The 24559-nt window shown below is 42.4% G+C and overlaps 1 protein-coding gene across 2 annotated transcripts in view; it reads left to right on the top strand.

The window, feature by feature from the left end:
• Positions 1 to 24559, top strand: part of MCF2L2 (MCF.2 cell line derived transforming sequence-like 2) — a 287120-nt gene that overhangs the window by 88370 nt on the left and 174191 nt on the right. For both annotated transcript variants that reach the window (XM_075202198.1, XM_075202199.1), the window contains exons 8-9: positions 2067 to 2191; positions 11687 to 11801. In XM_075202198.1, coding sequence (XP_075058299.1) covers positions 2067 to 2191; positions 11687 to 11801 — 240 coding nt within the window. The remainder of the gene's footprint in view (positions 1 to 2066; positions 2192 to 11686; positions 11802 to 24559) is intronic.

Below are 24559 nucleotides of genomic sequence, written 5' to 3'. Positions count from 1 at the left end.
CAATCCACTTTTCATCAGTGGGTTCATGAGTTTGATTCCTGCTACATTTTGTGGATTATGGCTAGATGACATGTTGAAAATTGTGTGCAGCTACAACACAGAGAAGCAGCTATTCAAAATGACTTGATTGCAAAGACATAGGAAATATTCTCAGATGAAAGCTAAAAAAACCTAAAAGAAAAACCAATCAATATTAAGTCTTATTATTAGTAGTAGTAGTATACATGACTGAATTTCCATATCCAAATATTTAAACTGTAAAATATTACAGACATAAATCCTTGGTACATGCAAAGTATAATTATTAACATTAATAAAATTTAAAATAGAAAAAAAGCTTGTTATGAGAGAAGTTGATGCTCAGCTTTTCCTTCTAGTCTATTTCATTCACATATTGCTTTCACCACTTGCACATTGGCGTAGTGGTTAGACAATCCACCTTTCTACAGTGAAAACCCGAGTTTGAATCCTCACCAACGCCCTTGTCTCTGTGGGATCAATAATATTCTTTCTTACCATATTTGTGTTGATGTCCAAAGTGTCCCTGATGTAAGAATACGCTTGATATAAGTTCGCACAAATTATCCGTACAATTTTCCTAAATTAAGCTGTTACACTTTTTATATTATTACTAGCGTATTGTTAGCTGTTTTTTTTACAAACACTAGCAACGAACTGTTGACACATCAGCCACTTTACATTGCAATTTATTACAATTGTGGTTGTAATGAAAAAGAGGTTGCTTTTAAAAACATATACACAATGTATATATGTTTGAGGTAAATATAATTTTTTTTTTAAATTACTTTTCTGGTGAGGTGTATTAACATGTATGTTGTACATATTTAGTTGTGAGTGTTTTAAACGAACGATGCTTTTAGAACAGTTTATTGTTGTTACTCAGCGCTGCTGCTGTAGTTGCTTTGGATTTAAACATGACCCTGAGCTTCCCTAAGTTTCAGCAACGAGTTAAGATAAAACTCAAAGGTTTTTTTGTTAACTATCCGACGGATCCGGAGGTAACGCCAACTCTTCTTAAGTCAGTACAAATAACTGCTTTCGGATCTCTGCCCATTCCCAACCCTTTTTTCTTAAGTGGTCTGAAAACTTCTTAAGTGCAGTTACCATGGATTTTTTTTATCTTAACTTAAGAAATTCTTAGGATACGCAACGGAATTTCCTATGTATCTCCCTTTTCTGGGCATGCGCAGAGAAGATTTTCCTAAGATCCACAAAAAACGGCAGATCCGATGCTAATGAATCAGGCCCAGAGTGTGTTACAATTAGCAGCATATTCAGTAGAAATGTGTATTCATAATGCTTGGAAAAAAAAAAGAAGAAGAATCCAAAAATGGATTTAAAAAAGTAAGCAAATATCTCAAATAAAGACATTGAACATATATGGGTGTTTTCTTGTCCATCAACCTGCAGATATTGCAATGCTGAAATGGGAAACTACTTTGTTTATCTTCATATGTTCACTCACAGATTAGTTTTCCGCAGAGTTAGAATTCCAAAGTGACAGATTTAACAAACTAGGTGTCAGAAATTTCGGGTTTGTAGTTTATTTATATATAATAGGAGGTTTAGAAGATAAAGTCGGGCGTAGCAGAGTATCTTTCAAGAAGATGTCTCAATCTCCTCTTATAACCTTCTCTGTCTTTTTAGAATAGACTTCTAGCTTTGCAGATACTAATTGGTTAACGTCTGAAAATAAATAGATTTTTAGCTGTTGAGAAACATGGATTTCCTTCATAGTAAATTAGCAAATTCCTTCCAGATTGCCGTTTGTGTAGTGTTGTGTAGTTAAATAACAAAAGACATAATACATAATTCTTTCATTCAGTTTTTGTGGTTGTATATGCACATGTGTGTTTAAATAAAAGATAAACTTTTTCCAGCCGAGCTGAGAAACTGCCCAGTTTGGCTTTTATTAGTGATTTTCTCCCAATGAATATTGAAAATATTATAGTTTTCACAGAGTTTTCCATGGGGTTCAGAGACAATGTGTAGGCCAAATATGACATAAGTAACCTCCTTGTAACTGCCTGATATTTATCTTCCAGGATGACCTAAAGCTAGCAGTACAACAAGGTGGGACTCTGCTCACATGTATAAAGGAGCCAGTGTCAAAAGACCCAAACTGCAAACTGACACCGGATGAGCTGGAGAACATGGCTACTGTTGAAAGGTTTGTACAGTACACACTGGTCTTATTAATTCCTAACACTCTAATACTAGCATGACAAATCTCTGTGTGAGATCCAGGAAGACTTATAACAGATATACATTTGCAGAGCCGACTAATGCTTGGTGCATAGCCAAGTATTAGTAAAAGTGGCCTTTTAGAGCTAAGGAGCGCATCTACACTTTAATCTGTCACAAATCTCCCACGATGAAAGCTACCAACATCCAGAGGTTCTAATACTTCAATTGTTTGACATTCTTCCATCCTTCTTGCCAAATCCAGTGTGTAAATACTAAAAAAAACTTTTACTTATAGTTCTTTAGCATTGCAGTATCCATTTATTTATTTTATTTATTTATAATCATTATTTTCCAGAGCCAAATATCAGAATTTTACATTATTTTTGTTAAGTTTCAGTTGATTTTTGTTTTTAAATAAGAGAGTAGAAAATGAAGTATGTGAAAGCTGACTATTTATAATGGAGATTGAGAATTCAGGTAGACCAGATATTGCTGTACCCGTCACCCCCAAACAATCATCATGTTTTAAAAAAAAAATCTAATCAAACTTGATAGGCTATTTTCCAGGTGAACGGACTTGGCAGATTGCATGCTATCTGACTGTGTATGTGGTCATCTGCCGTCTGCTTTCACAAGCCCCATGTGGTCTCATCCTGAGTGCAGAATGACTTTATCTGACCAGTTTGGCCACACACATTAGAAACAGATCATGTTTGGTGTTCTCATGAGTGTTAGCTTCATCAGTTCCCGTGTTACCAGCATACACATCCGTCATCTTTCTGTTTTGTAAGAGCTATTTACAGACCAGTAGGGCAGTTCAGCACAGACCATATGAAAGCCATCTTTTATCACATATAGAAGACGCCTCTATTTATTAATCCGTAGCTAATTATTATTTATTCTGTTCTGTGTATACAGAATTTACTGTACAGCTTAGTGCAGCATTATTTTTTAATGCTTTCTGGTATCCAAAACAAAGGATCACTATATCACTCCTCACATCTTAATCTTCATTCTTAATTCTCAGTTTTCACATATCACTTATCATTTCTCATTAAGTGGTATCAGTTCTTACAAATAAGAAACTGTTGTCTTCTCTTAGTGGAGAGGAAATGTCCAAAAGGTTTATTTTGCCTTTTTAACACTAACTATTTTTCGACTCAGACTTCCGTTGTTTTTTTATATAATGTTTATAATAATGTGCATAGGTGGGAACTTCTCAAGTGATGATTTTGGTAGTGTATAGCACTTGCTGAACAAAAGTGGGGATTAACATCATAGTAATTAACAGCACCTGCTATGGGGGTGACTCATTATGACATGCATTGAATAATTTATTACCTGACCTGAAGTTTCTACCTACACCAATCAGCCACAACATTAAAACCTCTGGCAACTGAAGTGAATAACATTGATTTTCACGTTACAATGGCACCTGTCCAGAGGTGGGATATATTAAGCAGCAAGTGAACAGTCACTTATTGAAGTTAATGTCTTGGAAGCATTGTCTGTCTTATATATTGTGGATTGATATTGAGATGTCTCTACAATGATTGCAATGATTATATTTGGATTGTTTCTCATGCTGAAAGTGGTAATCGAGAGTGTTTGGGAGAGTTTTTATCATTAGTAAAGTACATTGTGTTTATTTTACTGTATTCGTTACAGGTGCATTGCAGGTCCCAGCAGGCCCTGTAGTGCCAGTATGCTCTTGCTGCCATGGGTATACTGGCACTTGTAATTCTATCAACAATATATATCTTGTTCCGGCACTGAGGATGACTGCTCAGACACGGTACCAACGCTGGGGATCTGCACCCCAAAAATAGAAATAAATATAACAGCCAAGGTATGCGATGGTATAACCGGGTCTGCCTCAAAAACACTCATGCACAAAGTATACAATTATAAAGGTATTTATTTAAACATATTAAAAACCATAGCACTATATTTTTGCAGCCTACCATATACTCCTATAGTTACGTAGAAGTGAAAGCATGTGCCGCCGCATGCCTACCATATACCCCTATAGTTACGTAGAAGTGAAAGCATGTGCCGCCGCAAGCCTACGATATACCCCTATAGTTAAGTAGATATGAAAGCATGTGCCGCCAAAGGAGGTGAGGGCGTGGCTTGCATCTTTGGGGGCGTACCTAACATGTGAAAAGAGCAAGGCCACCCTGCTGCAGAAAAAGGCACCCCTACATAATTACCAAGCAGTCCCGTTTTTTTAAGTAGTTGGGTCAAAACAACTTAATAAATATTGAAGTCAGGGCAGAAATACTTACTTAAGTTGTTTGTAAAAATAATACGCATAAATCCAAGTATGTGCTCTTGTGACTTTTGTCCCTCTATCATCACACTGTGCCCCTTCATTGTCACTTTTGCCCCTTCACAATATCACATGTGCCCTTTCACCATCACCTCTGTGCCCACCACCATCACCACCTCTGTGCCCATCACCACCTCTGTGCCAATCACCATCACCAATTCTGTGCCCCTTCACCATCACCACCTCTGTGCCCTTCACCATCACCACCTCTGTGCCCTTCACCATCACCACTTCTGTGCCAATCACCATCACCACCTCTGTGCCCATCACCACCTCTGTGCCCATCACCACCTCTGTGCCAATCACCATCACCAATTCTGTGCCCCTTCACCATCACCACCTCTGTGCCCTTCACCATCACCACCTCTGTGCCCTTCACCATCACCACTTCTGTGCCCCTTCACCATCACCACTTCTGTCCCTCCATTGTTTTACTTACCTTTCTATTGCCTTTCTTCTCCGGCGCTGCTCCTCCTCGGTCAGTCCAGATTTTTAAAAAAAAAAAGAGTCACGTGATCGCTCGTCGGGTCCCGGCAGCCTCTCCTCCTCTTTCTATCACTGAGACACTGAGAGGAGAAGAGACTGCCGTGACCCGATTCGTGGCACCCGACCCCCCCTCCCCCGATTCACGGCACCCGAACCCCCCCTCCCCCGACTCGCGGCACCCCCCCCTCCGCACAAGTCGCGGGGGGGGGGCGGGGGGGCGCGAGTCGGGGGAGGGGCCGAATTTATTTATTTATTTTTTTAAATTGCTCACGTCCCCCCCAGCTGTGCCCCCCTAGAGCCGCTAGGCCCTAGGCTGGTGCCTAGGTTGCCTAGCGGTAAAACCGGCCCTGACTACAAGGGAATCCTTGTTTCTTCTTGTCTTACGTATTTATATGAACTGTATGGTGGATCCTGGGAGAAACGGATGGGAGTATATTGAGTGATTATTTTTAATTACATTCAGATGACCTGAAAAGATTGCATATTGGGACTTTATACATTTCATATTGTGACTATTGACGATTTATTATATTTTACATGCTACCATTGATGAAATCCATTCATGTTGTGATACTCAGAAAACCTGTTCATTTCATTACCTTTCCAGTTGCGCCTTATTCCAAATTTCTGTTCTATTGAGTGGAGATGTTGCCTATAACAACCAATCAGATTCTAGTTATCATTTATTCAGTACATTCTACAAAATGACAGCTAGAATCTGATTGGATGCTATAGGCAACATCTCCGCAGTTTAGTAAAGATACCCCATAGTCAGTCTTGTGCACAGTGTTCAAAATAGAGATCGTCACTGACCCCCGTGTTTTGGTTTTGTTTTTGGTTTTGGATCTGGATTACCTTCGTGTTTTGGTTTTGGTTTTGCAAAACCGCCCTTGCATGTTTTGGTTTTGGTTTTGGTTTTGTTTGGTTTTGTTTTGCTATTTTTGAAAAAATACAATTTTTTTGGTCTAAAATAACCTAAATTTAGTGCTCTATGAGCTTCTTAGATAAGTGAGGTAAATCTAAAGCTAATAAATTATGAAAAAAACAGTTTAATCCCTGGTAGGCCGTCCTTAATGCGAACACTTGTCTGCAAATTATACAGTCAAACCTGGTTGTCTACCTCCTCCATCTTTGATTATTGGCAATGTAGCCATCGTCTTTGGGTGTATATTACACCCTACACTTGTAGTTGAATATTAAAAAAGCAGCCTGCACAGACTGTGGAGCTAGAAAGTAAAATTAAATGGACCACGGTACTTTGGTGGCTATCTATGCCCCCCCGCCCTCCACTTGTAGTTGAATATAAAAAAAAAGCAGCCTGCATAGACTGTGGCGCTAGAAAATAAAATTAAATGGACCACGGTACTTTGGTGGCTATCTATTCCCCCCCCCCCCCCCGCCCTCCACTTGTAGTTGAATATAAAAAAAGCAGCCTGCACAGACTGGGGAGCTAGAAAGTAAAATTAAATGGACCACGGTACTTTGGTGGCTACCTATGCCCCCCCCCACCCCGCCCTCCACTTGTAGTGGAATATAAAAAAAGCAGCCTGCATAGACTGTAGAACTAGAAATTCGAATATACAAAGAAATGGACAAAGGCAGTTTGGTATCTGTCTGCATCAGATCCCCTCTCCACTAGGAGTAAAATAGAAAACTATTCAGCCGTTATATAATCTAGAATATAAATAGAAATTGAGAAAGGCAATTTGGTATCTGTCAGCATCATAATCATCAACATCCTCATTAGCGCCCTTGTGTCCTCCATAAATCTCCCCTTCATCCTCTTCTATTTCCAAAGTGGCATCCTCAATTTGTGTATCACCGGCTACACTCGAGCTGTTCAGGTACACATCAGCAGAACTGCTGAAAGGGCCCTTCTTTATGGGTACACTAACAGAATGCTCACGATTAGACATACCACTGTTGGATGGACTCTCCACAGGGATTGGTGTCATTTGTGAATCAGAGCAAACATTGTCCTCTAATGCCTTACTGTTATCTTGCAGCTCAGCTTTGACGTGTAACAGTAGTTGTGCACCAATTGTAGGCTCGGTAACTTTTTGGGATCTGCCACTAATAGCCAAAGGTGAAGGCCTCATTCTCTCTTTGCCACTGCGTGTGTAGAATGGCATGTTGGCAATTTTTTTTTTTATCGGCACTTAACTTTTGCTCAGTAACACTTCTTTTTCGCTTTAACACAGTAAAATGTTTTTTTTATTTTGTTTTTTGGACTGATTTCCAAACACTCTGTAGTTTGACATCGCCTTGCCCAGATGACGTACTGGGAACACTAACATCAGGACTGGTGACAGAACCTGGTTGCACATTCTGATCATATGTGGACTGCTTTGAATCCATTCTGAGCGCAAAGCACTTGTAGTGGTAAAAATTATTTGGTAAGATACTTCTGACAAATATGACTTTTGGAAGCCAGAAATATTTATGCACAATTATGGGGGACACCCCAAAAGCACTGAGGAGTGCTAAAAATTATTTGGTAGATACTGCTGATAGATATGACTTTTGACAGCCAGAAATATTTATGCACAATTATGGGGGACACCCCAAAAGCACTGAGGAGTGCTAAAAATTATTTGGTAGACACTGCTGACAGATATGACTTTTGACAGACAGAAATATTTATGCACAATTATGGGGGACACCCCAAAAGCACTGGGGAGTGCTAAAAATTATTTGGTAGATACTGCTGACAGATATGACTTTTGACAGCCAGAAATATTGATGCACAATTAGGGGGGACACCCCAAAAGCACTGGGGAGTGCTAAAAATTATTTGGTAGATACTGCTGACAGATATGATTTTTGACTGCCAGAAATATTTATGCACAATTATGGGGGACACCCCAAAAGCACTGGGGAGTGCTAAAAATTAGTTGGTAGATACTGATGACAGATAGTAATTTTGACAGGCAGAAATATTTATGCACAATTATGGGGGACACCCCAAAAGCACTGGGGAGTGCCAAATATTACAAAAATAAAATAAACCTCTATCCTCCTCTCTTCTCTAGCGATTTTTGTTACAGCAATTGGAATAAGAATATTGTATTCTCTGTGCCTGCTCTAATCAGCCTGTGACTACACCCTGCTCTCTCCCTCTGTCAAATGGCGATGGATTGCTGTGGAGGCGTGTATTTATAATCTTGAAGTATCGCGAGAACCGAGCCACGAGATCCGACGACGTCACGATGACGTTCGGCCTCGATTTGGATTCGGAGCGGGCGGGAGAGTACCGAGCTACTCAGCTCGGTACTCGGATACCCAAAGTTCGGGTGGGTTCGGTTCTCGGGCAACCGGACCCGTCCATCTCTAGTTCAAAGTAAACTCTATTAGTGAGGAAGCACTTTGCACTTCTGCCACTAGGGATAGTCAAGTGACTACATCTGATTAGCTGCCTGTTTCTGTTGCATGCATCTTGTAACTACATGTGTCAACAACAAATTGCATCTTTTTTGCAACATACTGCAGCATGTGTTACAGATTCCATTGTTTGCAGATCATGCAATAGGTTTGGTGTAATTTATCATTGGTGAAAATGGATAGGTAATTCTAACCAATTTCATCTGTTATATCTGTCGGCTCTCATAATCAGAACTGGTGGTTTGGCTGAATAAATATGGTGACAGTAAATTGTTGTAAAGTGCTTATTTAACTCTGGATCAGGCCCTCTGTCCATGGAACGAACAAAGTGAGACATTTCCATTTGCACAGTGTATCTTTGCATTTTTTCACACTGCGCATACACAGAAAGTGAACATATGTAATTCAGACCTGCCACTTTTTGGCACTTACGGCTCCTTATTCCAAAAGCAGCGTGACAGGGGAGGGAAGGGGTGTTCTAACATCGGCAATGTACAGTAAGGGCGTATTCAAGCAATTGCTTATGGATTCAGACTGGGACATAGTCGCAGATAAGGCTGAAATAGCTGTTTTATTTGTGGGGGGCCAGGGGCAGGTGTAGGTAGCAGATGATGATGACAAACACCCAAACTAGCTCAACCACTTGTAATTAGAGGTTGCAAATGATTTGCAGTCACTTATTGTTACGAGCCGCCGCTGTTATTGGACCTGTGACCCTTCTCTTCTGACCTTGACCTTTTGCCTGGAATTCGGATTTTGCTTCTCTGCCTGTGAGTTTGACCCTTCGCTTGCCCTTGGATATTGCATCTGTGCCTGTGAACTTTTGACCTAGGATTCTTCTTATACTACTGTCCACCAATCACTCCACTCCTGGGAACTCCTTTAAGTCAGTATACGTTTCTCGACCCTCGGTCGGCCCGCAGCCCAGTCTGTCCCCACCACTAGGGGCTCCAGCGAACACCTGGCCATCTGAGTAGTTCCCGAGTTTCACTGTACTGACTTTGGAGTTCCTAATATTTATTGAGACTTTAATAATCGTTCAGCTATAGATTAGGATTTGCAGAAAGTGTTGAAGCAAAGATACATTTCTTCTAATTTTTTTTGTATGCATGTACGGAATTATATTTCATAGCAATTGCGTTCATAACGTATAAAATAAAAGGTCTTTTTACACATTGACAAGTTGTACATAAGTATCTGAGAGGTGTGTCTGTTACCAAGCGGAGACGTCTGCTACTCATTCAGACATGGATGCATCTTTAGCTCTCAATATGGCATTTTCAAGTCACGCTTACGTTCCCCTTTGAATCAGGCCCACGGAGTCTACATTGGTACCAATCTGCTTCTGGTTTCTCAGGGTCTTAGTTTCCAACATTTTAAAATAATTTCCAGGGACATTGGTGCTGAGCACATTATGTATGTCACAATCTAGGTAGACATTTGAGGACTACAATCTCCATCGTTATATGCTTTTCCAACTTGGTTATAATGTAATTTATTTGCACTTTCAATGTTCCTATTCATTAAATATTAAGTAATAAAGGTCAGAGACTAAGGAGTATATTTACCAAACTGCGGGTTTGAAAAAGTGGAGATGTTGCTAATAGCAACCAATCAGATTCTAATTATCATTTATTAAGTGCATTCTACAAAATGACTACAATCAAGCTAGAATCTGAATGGTTGCCCTAGGCAACACCTCCACTTTTTCAAACCTGCAGTTTAGTAAATATACCCCTAAGAATGGATTGTGGCAAATGCACAAAATAACAGGTATGTGTAAATGGTTGGTCAGTTATGAAATTTCCAGGCACTGTTATTAGGGGTAAGATGGTTTGCAGCCATGATCGATCATTCCATGAATGGACAATAATGACTTTTAGACACTGTTGTGTACATTTGTTCAAGTTTTTGACTTTCATTTGCACCATATTTCCCAACTGTTGAGACATTTTTTTATCTTCTGATGGCACACTTGAGATACGTGCAGAGGCATGTAGCAAGACAGTTACACCCAGGGCCGCCATCAGGGGGGTACAGGGGGTACTGTTGTACCGGGCCCAGGCTCACCAGGGGGCCCGGTACAACAGCTCAACACAGACTTATCTGGGGGCCCGCCGCTGGTCTCCGCTATTCTGTCTTCAGCCTGGCTGTCACCGTGACAGCCAGGCACCAGGATCCGATCGCAGGGGTGGAGGATTAATTCCCCCTGCGATCATGTGCTCTGCCTGTGACAGATCACATGATCGCAGGGGGAATAATTCCTCCACCCCTGCGATCGGATCGTGGTGCCTGGCTGTCACGGTGACAGCCAGGCTGAAGACAGAATAGCGGAGACCAGCGGCGGGCCCCCAGGTAAGTATGAAAGTATGTGTTGCTCATGGGGGGGGGGCGCTCATGAGGGGGGGGGGGGGCGGCCCTGGTTACACCATATCCACAGCGTACAGGGGAATGTGGTAACTTTAAGATGGGGGGAAACGTGTTCATCTGCTCATGGCAGTGGGAGGCTGCTGTAAGAGCGATAATTCAAGAACCAGAAGTCAATTATTGCCTGATGAGACAGATTTACAACATTTTTGGGTGCCTGCGTCTGTGGTTCTCTGTTAATATATGTCATTTCACCAAAGAACACCGTTATTAATGTATCCATGTATATGTTTGTGCAGACTCCTTCCCGATCTATATTTTTTTACACTGTAAAATCAAATCTAAATTGTCATTAAAAATAAACAAGTTTAAAATCGGTTAATAAATTGAGCCCAGTTAATTCCCTCAGAGAGCTAGGGCAAACATAGGCGTAGACCAATATCTCCATGATGAAATTGGTCAGGATTAGGTTAGACACCTGTGCTAAATTTGCTTGTGTATTTTCACTAGATCTTAGCCCCAATTTACATTGATCTAATACTGCTTACACTGGGGGAGACCTGCTAGAATATGTTGTCACTGTCCATAGTGCTTTATGGTTAAAAAAAAATGAATTCTGTTGACTTTTGTATAGATGCAGAGGGCCTGGACACACAGGGATTCAAAATTAGCAGCATGTAGGGAAAAAGCATTGATTATATGTGACTAAGTTTAAAATATAAAACACTTTTGGCTAAATCCATAAATATGTTTGTGGATACACTGTTCACTAACAACCACAAAAGGCTGTTTGATTCCTGAACTCAACATAATTATGTCCATCTCCAGTGCTATTGTGAGTTTTGCTGTTTTTAGGTTCGTGTACCACAGCATGAATTTCTCTCAGACATATCTCTGATCTATTCTCTCCAGGTTATTGGCTCAGTTAGATGAGACCGAAAAAGCATTTGATCAGTTCTGGAGCCGACATCATCTGAAGTTAGAACAATGCTTGCAGCTGCGACACTTTGAACAAGATTTCAGAGAGGTATATTAAACATAATGAGACTTGTTTATGTTGGTTTTGTATAGTAAACAGGGAACTACTTTATACATCATTATTTTCCAAAGAAAAATACAATTAATAATAATATCCCAATATCATGACACCATCCATCTGTTTTTGATTAGCTTGTTTTTATGGGATGTGCCTATACCTATGTTTCAGATGGCAGCATCTGGGAAGGGGTTTTTCCAATGTCTGCATCTTCTATAGTGGGTGGTGCTGAACGTTTGGGGCACTCCTTACTGGGTGCAGACTGTGAGTGTGTGCACTGGCAAACTTTTAGCTTTTAGCAGTCACCTGTAGCCTGGTATTTTGACATTATTATGATCCACATTATAGGTATGATCTTTTCATTCAACAAACATAAACTATGAAGAACAAAGATAATTTTATTATGGATACAGATATTAATTACTAGGTAACATCAAACAAATGTAGAGTCAACCATTGTCTTGCATGCTTTAAGGCAATTTTTCTGCTCGTACAGTGAGGTTAGTAAGCTGCTAACTGCGGTTTGTTGTCTAGTGTCTTAACAACAGACTTTTTCATTTGTTATATGGCATTAGGTGTAGCTCTTAATAATCTCACGTAGCACTTATCCTACACAAACTTATTCTGTAACTTTTGCTGCCTGTGCCCTCTTGTGCTTCATAAAGTGATTATATATATATATATATATATATATATATATATATATATATATATATATATATATATATATATTAGGGATGTGCACCGGCCACTTTTCGCGTTTTGGATTTTGGGTTCTGATTACCTTCAGCTTTTGGGTTCTAATGGGTTTTGCCAAAACACCCACCTCTTGGGTTTTGGGTTCTGATTTTTTTTTAAAAGCATAAAAACTGCTAAAGTCCAGATTTTTTTTTTTTTTCACTCCTACGCTATTATTAACCTCAATAACATCATCATTTCAGCGACAGGGCCTACCAAACTACTGTGGCTGAAATGATTGGTTTGTTTGGGCCCTCACACAAAAAAAGCAATTCATCTCTCCCTGTACAAGGTAAACTGGCTCTACTGAGGCAAGATGTCGTCCTCATCCTCATCCTCTGATTCCTCGCCCCCTTCAGTGTGTACTTCCTTATCCTCACACATCCCGGGTATCACCTGCCTAGTGAAGTGGAATCTAGACAGGATTTGGTACCGGGGACACAATACCTCCATCAACCGTCTAAATCCCACTCCACTGATGGCGGACACCGGACGCACGTCTAACACCAACATAGCTGTCAAGGCCGCAGTTATCCGCTTTGCCATAGGATGACTGCTGTCGTACTTCGTCCTAATGGCAAATGACTGTTGTATGGTCAATTGCTTAGTGAAAGACATAGCGGTCTTGCGACTTCCCCTCTGGGAAGATGACCGACTCCCAGCAGCAACAGCAATAGCAGCAGCGGCAGTAGTAGGCGTAGCGCTGCAGGATCCTCCGGAAGAATCCTGGATTGAAGAGGACTCAGTCATGCCGGTGACATGGCCTGCAGGACTACCTCCGATCCGGATCGAGGAGGAAATTGACGAGGAGGGTGTTGCTGGTGTGGATACAACAGGACCAAGGGATTTAGGTCTCCCTGGACTGCTGACAGTCCTAGCCACAGTTCCTGAACTAAACACAGAATTATAAAGGGTCTTCAGGTGACGTATAAGGGAGGATGTCCCTAGGTGGCCAAGAGCCTTACCCCTGCTTATTGCAGCTTTACATAAGGTACATATGGCAATACATTTGTTGTCCGGATTGGGATAGAAATAATTCCAGACCGAAGAGGTGGATTTATTGGTCTTCTGCCCAGGCATGACGATGGGCTTTTTCATCCCATGGACAACAACTGTTTCCCCCCCTGGTGCCTCATTTAAGCAAACCACATCAGCATCCTCCTCGTCAATTTCCTCCTCAGTGCCAGCTACATCAATATCCTCCTCCTGGTGTACAACATTGACACCTTCATTATCAAAATCTGGAACTGCACTGTGGGTGATCCTTCCAGCATATGCAGAGGGCGTGCTGCAAATGGTGGAAGGAGCCACCTTTTCCCGTACAGTGATGGGAAGGTCAGGCATCGCAACCACCAACACCCTTGGATTCTCCTTGGGGATTTGTGATGCCATGTCTTTAGAAGGCAGAGTTGTTTGCTGTGTTTTTGATGACAGCTTAACGCTCTTAAATTTTCTAGAGGGGGGGGAGGAGGAGGGCTTAGATCGTTGTGTGAAGCTGAACCACTAGTCATGAACATGGGCCAGGGCCTAAGCCGTTCCTTGCCACTCCGTGTCGTAAATGGCATGTTGGCAAGTTTACGGTTCTCCTCAGATGATTTTATTTTCTTTTTTTGATCATTTTAGTGAACTTTGGCTTTTTGGATTTTACATGCCCTCTACTATGACATTGGGCATCGGCCTTGGCAGACGACGTTGATGGCATTTCCCCGTCTATGTCATGACTAGTGGCAGCAGCTTCAGCATTAGGAGGAAGTGGTTCTTGATCTTTCCCTACTTTATCCTCCAAATTTTTGTTCTCCATTATATGCAGCACAAGAGAGCGTACCCCTAAACCACACACACTCGGCAAAGCCTTTAAAAATTATATGCGGCACAGGAGAGTACCACTGGACTGGAGTTATACGGCTGTACCACTGGACTTATACGGCAGTACCACTAGACTTATACGGCAGTACCACTGACTGGACTTAAGCAGCACAGGACAGAACCACTGGACTTATGCAGTACAGGACACCACCACTGGACTTTTGCAGCACAGGACAGCACCATTGGATTTATATGGCTGTACCACTGGACTGGACTTAAGCAGCACAGGACAGCACTACTGGATTTAAATGGCTGTACCACTGGACTGGACACAGGACAGCACCACTGGACTTATATGGCAGTGCCACTGGACTGGACTTAAGCAGCATAGGACAACACAGGACAGCACCACTGGAATTATGGCAGCACCACCACTGGACTGAGCAGGACAGAGCACAGGACAGCACCACTGGACTGAGCAGGACAGCACCACTGGACTGAGCAGGACAGAGCACAGGACAACACCACTGGACTGAGCAGGACAGAGCACCGGACAGCACCACTGGACTGAGCAGGACAGAGGACACCACCACACACCCTCCCTCTTCCCTCTCCAATGCCTGAGTGAAGATGGTGGCAGGAAGGGGGAATAATATGAATACGGATCTCGCGAGATCCGACGGCGGGATGATGACGTTTTGCCTCGTTCTGAATCCCCGAACAGTGCTCGGATCGCCACTGTTCAGGGGTGTTCGTATTTCAAAAATCCGAACCCGCCCACCCCTAGTATATATGGGAAAGCATATGTTCCCTAACCCATTTTTTCCTCCTTACATTAGAGGAAATCTTTTTCAGCCCAAACCCATATTAGACCTGGTAGTCCGCTTCATGTCCAAAACCAATTATGTGTTTCCTTTAAATTAGTTTACCATCACCTATGTTTGATTTACCTAGTTTTAGTCTTCTAGTTAGTAGTATACAATAGTTTTGCAAAAGCACAAATATTAGGAGAAAACAGAGATATTAATGAGGATAGTGATGGCTCATCTTTCACAGCATAAAAACCTTTTCTTTGATTGCTTCCTGTAGGCTAAAAAAAACCTTTGTTCTAGGTAAATTGAATTCCTCCCACTGGTGACCTCTTTGAAAATATCTCCAGACTTGTGGGTGGTGTTTCTAGAATTCAGAAACAGAAATATACTTTACTGAGACGCATACTGACCCTGCACTCCTAAACCAGTCACCAGTTCCATGCTCTAGGTACCTATACTGCAGGGTCCCATGATGGTTAGATGGGCTGAAATGTTTATTGTTATCCATTGGTGGAACAAGAAGACCATAATAGGTATAGCATCTCTATATATGTAGGCAATGTATGATTATGTCATATATTTATGATTGCAAGACAAAATGTGTCATAAGGGACCTTTGATTACAAAAGTGGCAACAAATTGTATATTGCTAGTGCTATTTGGTCACATTTGACACAGTCTGAGACACTATCACTGGTGTAACTTAGTGCTTAGGTAAGCAACAGTGAGTGTTTGCGGCAGCGTCAGACAAACGCTAACATGCTGCCTATAGTTAGTGCAGTCTTGTCAGAGAACTTTATAGTACTTGCACTGGAACAAGAGTTTCTTCACCTATGAAATAATCAAGAAATACATGTCACTTGTGAACTTGGAGCCCTAATCCTAAATGGCGTCTGATGCGTGTTCTCAAACAACTTCCATAAAACGATGAATAGTAAAAACACAAAAATAGGTTAAAGGTAAAAAAAAGTATAAAAATGACCTGTTCAGCGCTTTCAAATGGCATCCAACATAAAGTTGACAAACTTGTTTCAAGTCTCACACATGCCAAACAAAAGACTAAAGTCTCCTCCAGTCTTTAAACAGTCAGCAAGTTCATTTATGTATATGTCCAACAGTAAAAACCACATTTAAAGTAGAGATGTTCACTGACCCCCATGTTCTGGTTTTGGTTTTGGTTGTGGATCTGGATTAACTTCGTGTTTTGGTTTTGTTTTTAGCAAAACCGCCCTTGTGCGTTTTGGTTTTGGATCTGTATTTTTTAGAAAAATATGCTAAAATCACATAATTTGCAAGACAAATAACCACATAAGGTCACCTCTAAAAAAGAGATGGGTTTTCAAAGAGCAGCTAAAGATTTGAAGGCTGTGGGAAAGTCTGATTGAGCGTGGTAGGGAATTCCATAACTGGGGAGCAGCATGTTAGAGGTGTTGAAGGCGGGAGTGAGAGGTGGTTATCAGAGACGAGACAACGCATAGGTCAAAGGTAATACCGCTGACAACCTGTTTGAAAAACTAAGGGATGTCAATGCAACATGGCTTATCCTGCTTGGACTCTCCTGAGGATATGTGATTTCTGATAATGCCACCAATATTGTTAGAGCATTACAGTGGAGGAAATTCCATTACATTTCCTGTTTTGCTCACACAATCAACTTGGTGGTACAGAACTTTTTAAAAAGTGACAATGACATGCAGGAGATGCTCTCTGTGTCCCGAAATATTTAGGGTAATTTTCGGGATTCTGCAACAGCATTTAGGAGAATGCAGTAGCTGCAAGAAGAATAGAATTTGAGGGGGAATGTACCTGTGAAGAGAGTGCAGACACTGTTAGTTTGAGTCAAGTGAATCCCCTAATTAAACTTTTTGAGAAGCAGCTAGAGAAATTGAAGGAGGTAATGAAACAAAGCAAGTCCGCTAACTATATTGGAATTGTAGATTAAGTACTTAATTCGCGTCGCTGGGATCCAACAGTTATCAACATCTTGAATTCGGATCACTACATTCTGGCAACTGTGTTTGAACCTAGGTTTAAGAGCTATGTCTTTTCTTTCATTCCAACTGACCCAGATCTCAAGAGATGCAATGAGCTCCTGGTCAGCAGGCTGACAGCTCAAGTGGTACATGACACAACGACGCCTCCTCCTTCAGTTTCTCTGGCAACTGCTTCTATGAAAAAACTAAGCTTTCCCAAGACACCCAGTGGTGATGCAGAAGAATCAGCACAACATTTTAACATTTGGTCTGTTCTAAAAGAATTGTCTAAAAATCGTGACTGCTCTGCCATAAAATTAACTACAAATTCCATGAGGAAGGCCATTACTGGTAATTACATCAAAGTACACAGACTTCTGTGATGGTGGATTCCAGCAGGGATGAATTAGTATTGTTTGAGGATGATGTACACACTGATGAGGGTAACTATTATGACAGTGTAGATTGCAGGTGCTGAAATCTAGCTGAGAAAAGGGAGCTACCTGATGCTGGTATGCTTGGTAATATTTTGGGTAGAATGGCATCTTGGCAATTTTATGTTTTTCTACAGTAAACTTTCAATTTTATTAGAGAGGTTTTTTTTCTTTGAAAAGGTAACCTTTTTATTAACATTTTTGTTTCCCTGTCTTAAAAACCTCTATGCACTTCAACATAGGCTTTAGCACATGAGAGAGGGATTAGTATCATCATGACTGAGACTAGAGTGACAAGAACAGTGCCACCACTCCTGTTTCTGTATCAGCTATGGCACAGTAGAATGTCACTGGAGACTTTTAAAAACACTGATAGACCTATTATTACAATTTCTGTTTCAGCACTGAACCCTGGCACCTCTCCTGTTTCTGAGTGAGCTATGGTAAAAATGTAACTGCAGATCTAGACCAAGCCTGCCAGCCCTAGTATTTTTATTTCAGCAATGACAATTAGCAATGGAGCTCTCCTCTTTGTGTGTAACCTATATAACACACTACAATTTGACTGCAGATTACACCAAGCCTGCCAGCCCTAGTATTTGTATTTCAGCAATGACAATTAGCAACAGAACAATGGAGTTCTCCTCTTTGTGTGTGATACCTATATAACACTGTACACTATGGGACTGCAGATTTAGAAGACAAAGCCTGTCAGACCTAGTATTTGTATTTCAGCAATGACACTGTCACTGTAGACTTTGAAGAACACTGCTACACCCTCCTCTTTCTATTCTACCTATGACGCTGCCCAACTGCTCTACAGACTTTGCTACCCCTTCTGTGTCCCTCTGTGAAATGGTGCTAGATCGCAGTGGAGAGCGGTACTTTAAGGATCCAAAACTCGCGAGATCCAAGATCCGACGATGTAACAATGATGTTTTGCCTCGTTTTCAATTCTGAAAGCCCGCAAAAGAACTGCTAAGTTCGGGTATGTTCAGTTCTCAGGGAACCGAGCTTGAGCATCTCTAGTTTAAAGTGACGAAGTGAACGGCTTCTCACAAAATGTGTAATAAGTGGATGTTATAAAGGAACTTATACATGGAAAAGACTCTATGTTCTACAGCGAGAGAGTAACGGCAGCACTCCTGAAACTGCAGATCGGGAATGAGTATACAACTTTAAACTTGTTTATTCCTGTTGCACATAAAAAAATAAATGAACTTGCTGATTGTTTGCAGACAGGAGGAGATTTACTCTTTTATAAAGGAACTATCTTTGGAACTATCTTTTGGCTGGCGTGTGTGATTGCTTGAGATTTGAAACGAGATTGACAACTTTATGTTGGATGCCAGTTTAAAACACTGAAGGTATCTATATCTATACTCTTACTTGAAAAATTTGGAGGATTTCAGGAACCTTCTGTACTTCCCATTCAGCTACTAACCCTGACCCTGATTCTTAGGGCTGGCACTAGTCAATCACGTTTATAAGAAAAAAAATGTACTGGCGACTGAAATCAGAGAGACAAGTGATCAAGTGCACTTTTGATATCTAAAAATATTTTGCCAGTGTCTCTGGTTTCCTGAGAGGGCAATTTATTTTTGCCAGACAGAACTAAAGAGCATTAGCACACCAAGATCAAAACAGATAACATAAAAAAAAACTGCATAAGCTTTATTTTTGCAAATGACGTTGTGGGTGGGGCATGATGACACGCAGCTCACCATCAAAACCCTCCCCAACTCCACCCTTATTCAATAAGAGTATCAAAAACTTAACACAGACCAATACTGCTGTATGTATATTGCCTATCCATAAGCCTGTAACCCATAGGCACTCTCTCCTAACCAGCCTGTGCCACACGTGCCTCCCTCCTCACTAGTCTGTACCCCATATACCACTCCATAACAACATGTGTTCCACATGCCCTCCACCGCACCTGCAATCTCAGTGGCATGACACTGGAGAGCTGGCTGCTACCATAACAATGATTCACAGCAAGGGATGGCTTTATCTGTGTGGAGTTTGTATGTTCTCCCTGTGTTTGCGTGGGTTTCCTCCGGGTGCTCTGGTTTCCTCCCGCACTCCAAAAACATACTGGTAGGTTAATTGACTGTTATCAAAAAATTGACCCTAGTCTCCCCCTCTCTGTCTGTCTCCCTCTCTGTCTGTCTGTGTGTGAGTGTGTGTCTATATTAGAGAATTGAGACTGTAAGCTCCAATGGGGCAGGGACTGGTGTGAATGAGTTCTCTGTACAGCGCTGCGGAATTAGTGGCGCTATATAAATAAATGATAATGATGTTGATGATGAAGGGATGGCAAGGATGTAGTGTAACCTAGTTCCTGGACCTGAAATAAGTGGCAGAACAGCGTTCTCTCACATTTAGATAAATTGTAACCGTGGGCCCAGAGGCCAGTTAGTTTAGTACAGCCTGAACTGATCATATCTGCATCTTTGTATGCATTAGTTATTTTAAATGCTGCCTAAGGTGCATTTACTTTTCCCCATAGAGACTACTGCAGACACAAAATAAGTAAAGTCTCTCTACATTTCACTCTGCTGACACAAAGTGGTGTCAATCTGCCTCCTTGTCAGCCCATGCTTGGGACCATTTACATATGATTTTCATCACTTAGATAGCAGGAAACTAAATTAAAAGGCATTTTCTATTCCCACTCTAACTCTGACTCGTATTTTAAGGATGTTTTTTCTTAGTCTTAAAAGGGAAAGTTCGGTGACTCATTGAATTGCAAATGTATTGAGTATATAGTATTTGTGCTAACACAGACTGTAAGTTTTAAATTTAGACAATCTTTCCCAGTTTTATTAATCTAGCAAAGCAGTAATAGCAGATGTTTCTGTTAGGAACCCCTCCAGTCAGCACGACGAAACCCGGAGTCTGCTCCGAAGTCTGGTGTTCGCTGGAGCCCCTAGTGGTGGGGACAGACTTGTCTGCAGACGAACGGAGGGTCGTTTAATGTGCACTGACTGGGGAGAACCCTGGGGTAGCGTAGTAATACACGGCAGTGTGAGATCTAAGCAAAGGTCAAGGGCCGGCAGCAGGCAGCGATATCAGATAACGAGCCGAGGTCAGGGGTCACAGGCAATACAACAAGGTCCAGAAACAAGCCAGGGGTCATACACGGGAAATCCAACTAGAATACAGCACAGGAGCAGGGAAACAGGAACAGGAGCCTAGCTACACAGGAAGCTATAACTGGCAATGAGGCTCTGTCCTCACTGCCTTAAATAGCAAGGAGAGCCAATAGAATTGCGTGCTAAGAGACTCCTCCCTACTACCTAAAACCAACAGAATCCTATTCAAAAGGTGCCAAGAGAACTTCATACTAAAGGACTCTAATACAGAGTCAATACCAAAACATAATGCAGTTGATATTAACTTTGTCTGCTTGCATGCGCCCGGGTGCCCGATCGCTGGCCGGGCACTGCAGCAGTGGTGTTACGGCGTCCCGGTTGTTGCCCAGGCAACAAGGGACGTGGAAGGCAGAAGTGACGTCCCAGTCGTCATGGAGACGGCCAGGACGCCTGGCGCTAGCGGATGTGAGTCGCGGCGGCCCTTCATGGAGCCGCGGCTCGTAACAGTACCCCCCGCTTGATTCTCCGGATACTTTTTGAAGAAGTCTTTAATGAGTTGTTTAGCATGGAGGTGCTTCTGCGGCACCCAAGACCGTTACTCCGGGCCGTAGCCCTTCCAGTGGACCAAAAAGTGGATTTGACTTTGCACCTTTTTGGAATCTAGGATCTTTTCAACAATAAACTCTTGGTGTCCTTTGACTGAGACAGGGCGAGGTCTGTGCAATTGATGTGGCCTGAATTTATGCGACCATGTGACTGCTTTCAGCAAGGAACAATGGAAAGTATTAGGAATCTTGAGTGAAGGAGGAAGTTTCAATTGGAAAGCCACAGGATTAATCTGTTTAACAATGGAGAAGGGTCCAATAAACCTGGGACCTAACTTCCTACAAGGTTGCTTGAGTTTAATGTTGCGGGTAGATAGCCACACCTTGTCCCCGACCTTGAAAGGACATGGTCCACGATGCCGATCTGCATAATGCTTAGACTTGAATGAAGCTTGTTTGAGGGCAATGTAAACCTTTCTCCATATCCGGCACAGATGAGAAATCGAAGAACTAGGTTTCGCTTGATTCGGAACTTCCAGTGAGTTGGACCGAGGATGGAATCCAAGGTTACAGAAGAATGGCGATACGAGAGTAGAAGAATGGCACGAGTTGTTGTAGGCAAACTCTGCCCATGGAAGCAGAGCAGCCCAATCACTATGGCATTTGGTTACATATAAACAGAGAAATTGCTCAAGGGATTGATTAACCCTTTCCGTTTGTCTGTTGGACTGTGGGTGATACCCTGACGACAGACAGAGTTTGAATCCTAATTGGGCACAGAACGCTCTCCAGAAGGTGGCTACAAATTGGGAGCCGCGGCCAGAGACAATGTTAACAGGAAGTCCATGGAGCTTGAAAATGTGCTGAATGAATAGAGATGCCAACGTTTTAGCACATGGCAATCCTACAAGAGGGATGAAGTGGGCCATCTTGCTAAATCTGTCAACTATCACCCAGATGGTGTTAAAGCTGGATGAGCGCGGTAGTTCCACGATGAAGTCCATCGATATGTGAGTCCAGGGTCTCGCTGGAACGGACAGCGGCATAAGAGGACCTGCAGGAAGTTTGCGAGAAGACTTATTCCTGGCACAGGTTTCACAAGATAAAACAAACTCTTTGGTATCTGCCGACAAGGAAGGCCACCAGACGGAACGAGACAGAAGTTCCAATGTCTTGGATACTCCAGGGTGACCCGAGGTTTTTTACTATCATGGCCTTCGGTGAGGACCGTCCTCCTCAGATAATCAGGTACGAATAGTTTACCCCTGGGAGTAGATGATGGTGCCAAATGTTGGAGACCACGGAGGGTCGTGCCAAGATCCTGAGTTAGGCCAAGGACTACTTTGGATGCCGGAATAATAAAAGTGGTTTCTGCAAGGGAAGGATGCGAGGCGATAAAACTGCGAAACAAGGCGTCCGCCTTAGTGTTCTTGGATCTGAGCCGGAAGGTAATAGTGAAGTTGAAACGGGAGAAGAAAAGGACCCACCGGGCTTGTCTGGAGTTCACAATTTTGGCAGATTAAATATATAGTAGATTTTTGTGGTCGGTATATACTGTAACAACATGATTAGCTCCCTCTAGCCAGTGGCGCCACTCTTCAAATGCCCACTTGATTGCCAGCAACTCCCTATTACCAACATCGTAGTGGGTCTCAGCAGAGGAAAATGTCCTGGAGAAAAATGCACAGGGGTGCAGACAGTGATCATTGAGATCCTTCTGAGAAAGGATGGCACCGGCCCGACGTCAGAGGCGTCTACTTCGATAATAAAAGGTAAATCCGGATTGGGGTGTCGGAGGACAGGTGCGGAGATGAAGGCCTCTTTTAGCTCCTGAAAAGACGTCAAAGCAGCAGAGGACCAATTAACGGTATCGGCCCCTTTTCGGGTAAGAGCTGTAATAGGAGCCACTAATATAGAGAATGACCGGATGAATCGCCTATAGTAATTAGTGAATCCTAATAACCTCTGAATGGCTTTCAGATTGCTTGGCCGGATCCAATCTAGAACTGCCTGTACTTTACTGGGATCCATGGAGAAGCCACAAGGAGAGATGACATATCCGAGGAACGTGACCTGAGTGACTTCAAACTCACATTTCTCGAGTTTAGCAAAGAGGCAGTGCTGGCGGAGTTTGTGAAGGACCTTTCTGACATGAGTACGGTGCTGCTCCAGTGACTGGGAATAAATCAATATGTCGTCGAGATATACCACAACGAATTTTCCCAGAAATTCTCGTAGAACATCGTTAATAAAATCTTGGAACACAGCGGGGGCATTACATAGGCCGAAGGGCATGACCCGATATTCATAATGGACTGAATGAGTGTTGAAGGCCGTCTTACACTCATCTCTCTTCTTGATCCGGACCAAATTATATGCTCCCCGCAGATCGATCTTGGAGAAGATCGTGGCTAATTTGAGCTGATCAAAGAGCACGGAGATGAGTGGCAATGGGTAGGTATTCTTCACGGTAATCCCATTTAGACCCCGATAGTCTATGCACGGGCGGAGGCTCCCTTCTTTCTTTGCCACAAAGAAGAAACCCGCTCCTACCGGTGATTTAGATGGTCGAATGAATCCCTTACGTAGATTTTCCTCCACATAGTCATCCATAGCCTTAGTCTCAGGAATGAACAGGGCATATAATCTTCCCTTTGGAAGCTTGGCATCCGGAACCAGATCAATGGAGCAATCGTAGCTACGATGTGGGGGGTAGAGAGTCTGCTTCCTTCTTAGAGAACATGTCGTGGAACTCATGGTAAGGCAAAGGAAGAGATTCAGGACAAGGCTGAACAACCCGAAGAGGAAGAACAAGACAGGTTGAGGAACAAGCCTTACTCCATCGTATGATTTCCCCCGTGCTCCAATCGAAATGAGGGTTGTGAAGTTGGAGCCAGGGATGCCCTAGGATCAATGGTACAGAGGAACAGGGAATCAAGAAGAACAGAGGACTTCAGAATGGAGAGCTCCCACGGTAAGATGCAGAGGAGGAGTTTGATATGAGATCCTTCCGTCAGTTAACGGTCTACCGTCCAGTCCGCAGACCATGATTTCCGAGTCCAAGTTTACGGAAGGAATACCAAGTGTCTTGGCAAAGTTCACATCCAAAAAATTTCCAGCTGCACCACTGTCTAGAAAAGCAGAGATGGAAACGGATCTATTACCATACATGATCCGAGCAGGGATTAGGACGGAATTCTTGGAAAAGACCATTTGGAGACCTAGGCGTACCTCTTCCTTTACTCCTAGGCCTGGTCTTTTCCCACCTTGTTAAGGCAGCTACGCAGGAGGTGACCCTTATTGCCACAGTAGAGACATAGCCCCTGTGACCGCCGCCTGGATT

The sequence above is a fragment of the Mixophyes fleayi genome, chromosome 3 (assembly GCF_038048845.1).
Source record: "Mixophyes fleayi isolate aMixFle1 chromosome 3, aMixFle1.hap1, whole genome shotgun sequence".
NCBI classification, from domain to species: Eukaryota; Metazoa; Chordata; class Amphibia; order Anura; family Limnodynastidae; genus Mixophyes; species Mixophyes fleayi.
This window is presented reverse-complemented; position numbering and strand designations above follow the sequence as displayed.